General features: G+C 47.1%; 1 protein-coding gene across 1 annotated transcript; it reads left to right on the forward strand.

The window, feature by feature from the left end:
* Window positions 1–241: 241 nt before the first annotated feature.
* Window positions 242–1,234, forward strand: COCCADRAFT_112791 (uncharacterized protein; the record flags this gene model as incomplete). The annotated part of the gene is made up of 1 exon (XM_007720493.1): window positions 242–1,234. One exon carries the CDS (start codon window positions 242–244, stop codon window positions 1,232–1,234), a length of 993 nt encoding a protein of 330 aa, XP_007718683.1.
* Window positions 1,235–3,621: the final 2,387 nt, after the last annotated feature.

The raw sequence follows: 3,621 nt of genomic DNA on the forward strand, positions 1-3,621 counted from the left end.
TTAGTCAAGATTGACAGACAAGCGCAAGGATTGGCTGGCGGAGATGTCCGTTTGCGTCGCACTTGTCTACAGAAGAAGGCCATAGACAAGAAAAACGTGAGTGCAACCCCTCTCGTGCTCAGCTTCTGTAATGAGCCAGAAGCGCTTTTGTTAACTAGAGTCTCGAAATATACATCTCCATTCTAGTTGTCAACCTCTATCAGCAGATATCTTCAAATCGAATATAAAAACCAAACCAAACATGGGACTGAAAATGGATAGCGATTTTGTTGCCGCCGCGGCTCCAGTACTCAGCACCATAGTAGGACCTCAAAAGCCGGAATTACACGACATAGAGGGTCGTAGGAGAATCTTCCCTTTTAGCAATACAGTGTCAATTGAAGAGGACACTAAAGGCTTAATGTTGGAAAAACATATCATTCCAGTGTCGGATGGTTATCAGCTTTTGATATACCACTACAAGAAAGAGGTCACTGTTGATCAAGCATCTCCTGCGCCAGCAATCGTTCACTTCCATGGAGGTGGTCTTATCACATCGAATGCGGCAAATTCTATCCCCATGATGTCTAAATATGTCCTCGCCACTGGGGTACAGGTGTTCTCTGTTGATTATCGGCTTGCGCCAGAACACCCATATCCGACACCTCTCGAGGATTGCTGGTCCGGCTTAAAATGGGTTTTGTCAAAGGCAGCCGACTTTTGCCTCGACAGCGCCTCTATTGCCGTTATGGGTGAAAGTGCTGGTGGTAATCTTGCAGCCGCAGTGACGCTGTTGGCGCGAGACCGAGGATTGGCTCCGCCACTAGCAAAGCAAATCTTAATCTACCCTATGTTAGATGACCGGAATTCATCTAAGAGCATTGGACCCGTGTGTATTTGGGACGAAGTCGACAACGTCACGGGTTGGACAGCATATCTAGGGCATAAACCTGGGCGATCTGGAGTGCCAATGTTCGCAGCACCCGCTCGTGCGGAAAGTGTTGAGGGTTTACCTCCCCTTTACCTAGATGTCGGACAGCTTGATCTGTACATGCTCGAGGATCTGGAATATGCTACAAAATTTGTGCAGGCTGGCATCGAAACGGAACTACATGTCTATCCAGGTTTACCACACGCCTTTGACTCGCTCATGCCTGGCCATCCTACGACCAAAATGGCGATGGAAAACAGATGTAGAGCAGTTCGAAGACTAATCCCCGATTCTTATGTCAATAGCGGGTCTATTAACTCCTGATTTAAAAATATTCGGCTCATTCTATATAGCAGATACGAATGGACCTTGGTAGTCTAGAAGGATGAATTGTAATCATTTTCATAACCACTTACGCATTCTCTTTAGACAGCACACGGTCTTTTTACTAAGGCTTATTATTAATCCTTTTGTATAACGTCAAGGATCAGTCATCCGGCCAAATCAGTCATCCGGCCACCCCACCTAACTTGGCCCACCGCTCTGCGCAACTGCTCTACAACAACGCAGTAAAATAAAATAAAATTAAGAGATATTATTCTTTAGATAGATTTACATGAGATCCGAGTATGTCCTTGAACGTGGCACTTCGTACACGTCGGCGGCGCGCGCTGACGTCGCTCACCAGCCTGGCTCTGGCTAGCCTCCATCACCACCCTTTCTGCTTCTGCAGCCATCTGCTGAGCCTGTTAAACTTAGAGCACTCCACTAGAAGCAATATATTAACGCTGCCAAGTCTGCTTTTGTCGTTAACGCTGGACTTCTATACGTAGCTTCTTATTCTCCTCTGCAAGTATTATTGCTGACTGCATTACTATTTAGCAACCTTTAATAACCTAGCATAGAAGCTGGCTTGTTGGGCTTTATGATTGCTGATGGAGCCGTTCTTAAAGAAGCTTTGCCTGCTGCTGAAGCTGAGCTACTATATGGGGTGTTTCTAGCTGCGTTGTAGCGTTATTATCTATAGTTATCTGTAGTAGAGACGGCGTGCGGACAACTATAAGTGACGATAAGACGCGATTAGGACAAGGAGGGATAAGTCCTGTCGCCTAGAAGCTTGCCTAGATATTCTTCTATATAAATACTATCGGCCGGATCCGTATATAGGCTGCAAGGAAGTCTGTCTTATTAACGTGGTAGACGCCTTAGCGGGCAAGCTCTTCAATCTCACGTCCGTACGTGCGCTTAAGCAGCGAGAAGCAGCTTACATCAAGCGGCTGGAGAAGATGCGACGTGTGCGGCGGCATGCAAAGAGTGATAATCTTATTCTCGGCGCAGTACTGGTCGAACTCTAGCGTAGCATGGCTACTGTAGCTGTCTAGGATAAGAAGCTGATAGACTCTAGCTGTACGAGCTGCCGTATACTGATTAAAGTGCTTCACCCACTCTAAGCCAAGCTGATCAGTCGTCCAGCCGTTGTCTGAGACGCCGATAGCCCAGTCTGGTGGGAGCCCATTATACTAGCTATTCTGGTGGAACTTGCCAGATAAGATAACTAACGGTGGCAGAGACCAGCCAGACGCGTTGACGCACTCGATCGCTGTAACCCACTCGCGGTTACCTAGCTGTACAATAGCTGCTCAGCTAACTCTATTAGAGCTAGTCACGACTTTTAACGTTATAGTAACGCCTATCGCGAATCCAGTCTCATTAAAGTTATAGATATCCTGGTTAAGAACGCCGTACGTCTAGCGCGTCTCTTCTACTAGCTTAAACTAGGCTGCAATTGCGACAGGATCCTTAGAAAGAGCGCGATAGCTACTAAACTTCCTAGTCCACTTCGTCTGAAGCTCTGGCTGGCTCTGGATAAAGCGCGACACCCAGCATTTGCCCACAGGTGCTGGAGGTGGATCTTAGCCACGCGCAGCGAGTAGAGCGTCCGCCATTCGTCGCACATCGATAATATGGGGCGGAAATCCTCGTCGATCAAGGTCTAGAATCCACTGTACGAGAGACTGCTCTTTAGTAGGTAATAGCTTTCTCTTCTTAGCATTAGTAAGAGCTTAAGGCTGGCTACCTTAAAGGCGGTCGTAAAGCGTTAAACGGGGGACATTAAGTAGCTTTACAGCTTTACGTTAACTCTTAATTTGATATCTTTTAATTGATTAAGATGCAAGACAAAGTCTACCTTGCCTTTAAGGCGATAGAGAGCGTCGTTGTCGTGTCATAGCTATTGTAGTGTAGAGCGTTGGGCTAAGTTAGGTGGGGTGGCCGGATGACTGATTTGGCCGGATGACTGATCCTTGACGTTAACGTGTTTTATCAGTAAGCGGCCCACATCAGTAAGTGGCCCACCCCACCAAACTTAGCCCAACACTCTACACAACCACCACTATGCCGCGACAACAACGCTCTANANAGACTTCTCGTGAAGCTAGAGTACTTCTAGCATCTCNTGCGCTTCAAGAGAAACGTGTAATAAGCCAGCGTTAAGCTGCTATGCTATACGACGCTCCACGAACGACGCTCCAACAACGCCTTCGCGGTACCTAGCCGCGATCAGAGACAGCCTCTGTTAATCGCAAGCTATCAGCTATTAAAGAGCAGTCTCTTATTTAATAGATTCTAGATTTAGATTAATAAGGTTTTCCGCCCTATAACGTACCTCACGGGTTCGTGTCACACACGGGTTCGTGTCACACACGGGTTCG

This window comes from Bipolaris zeicola (genome assembly GCF_000523435.1).
Source record: "Bipolaris zeicola 26-R-13 unplaced genomic scaffold scaffold_494, whole genome shotgun sequence".
Taxonomy (NCBI): Eukaryota; Fungi; Ascomycota; class Dothideomycetes; order Pleosporales; family Pleosporaceae; genus Bipolaris; species Bipolaris zeicola.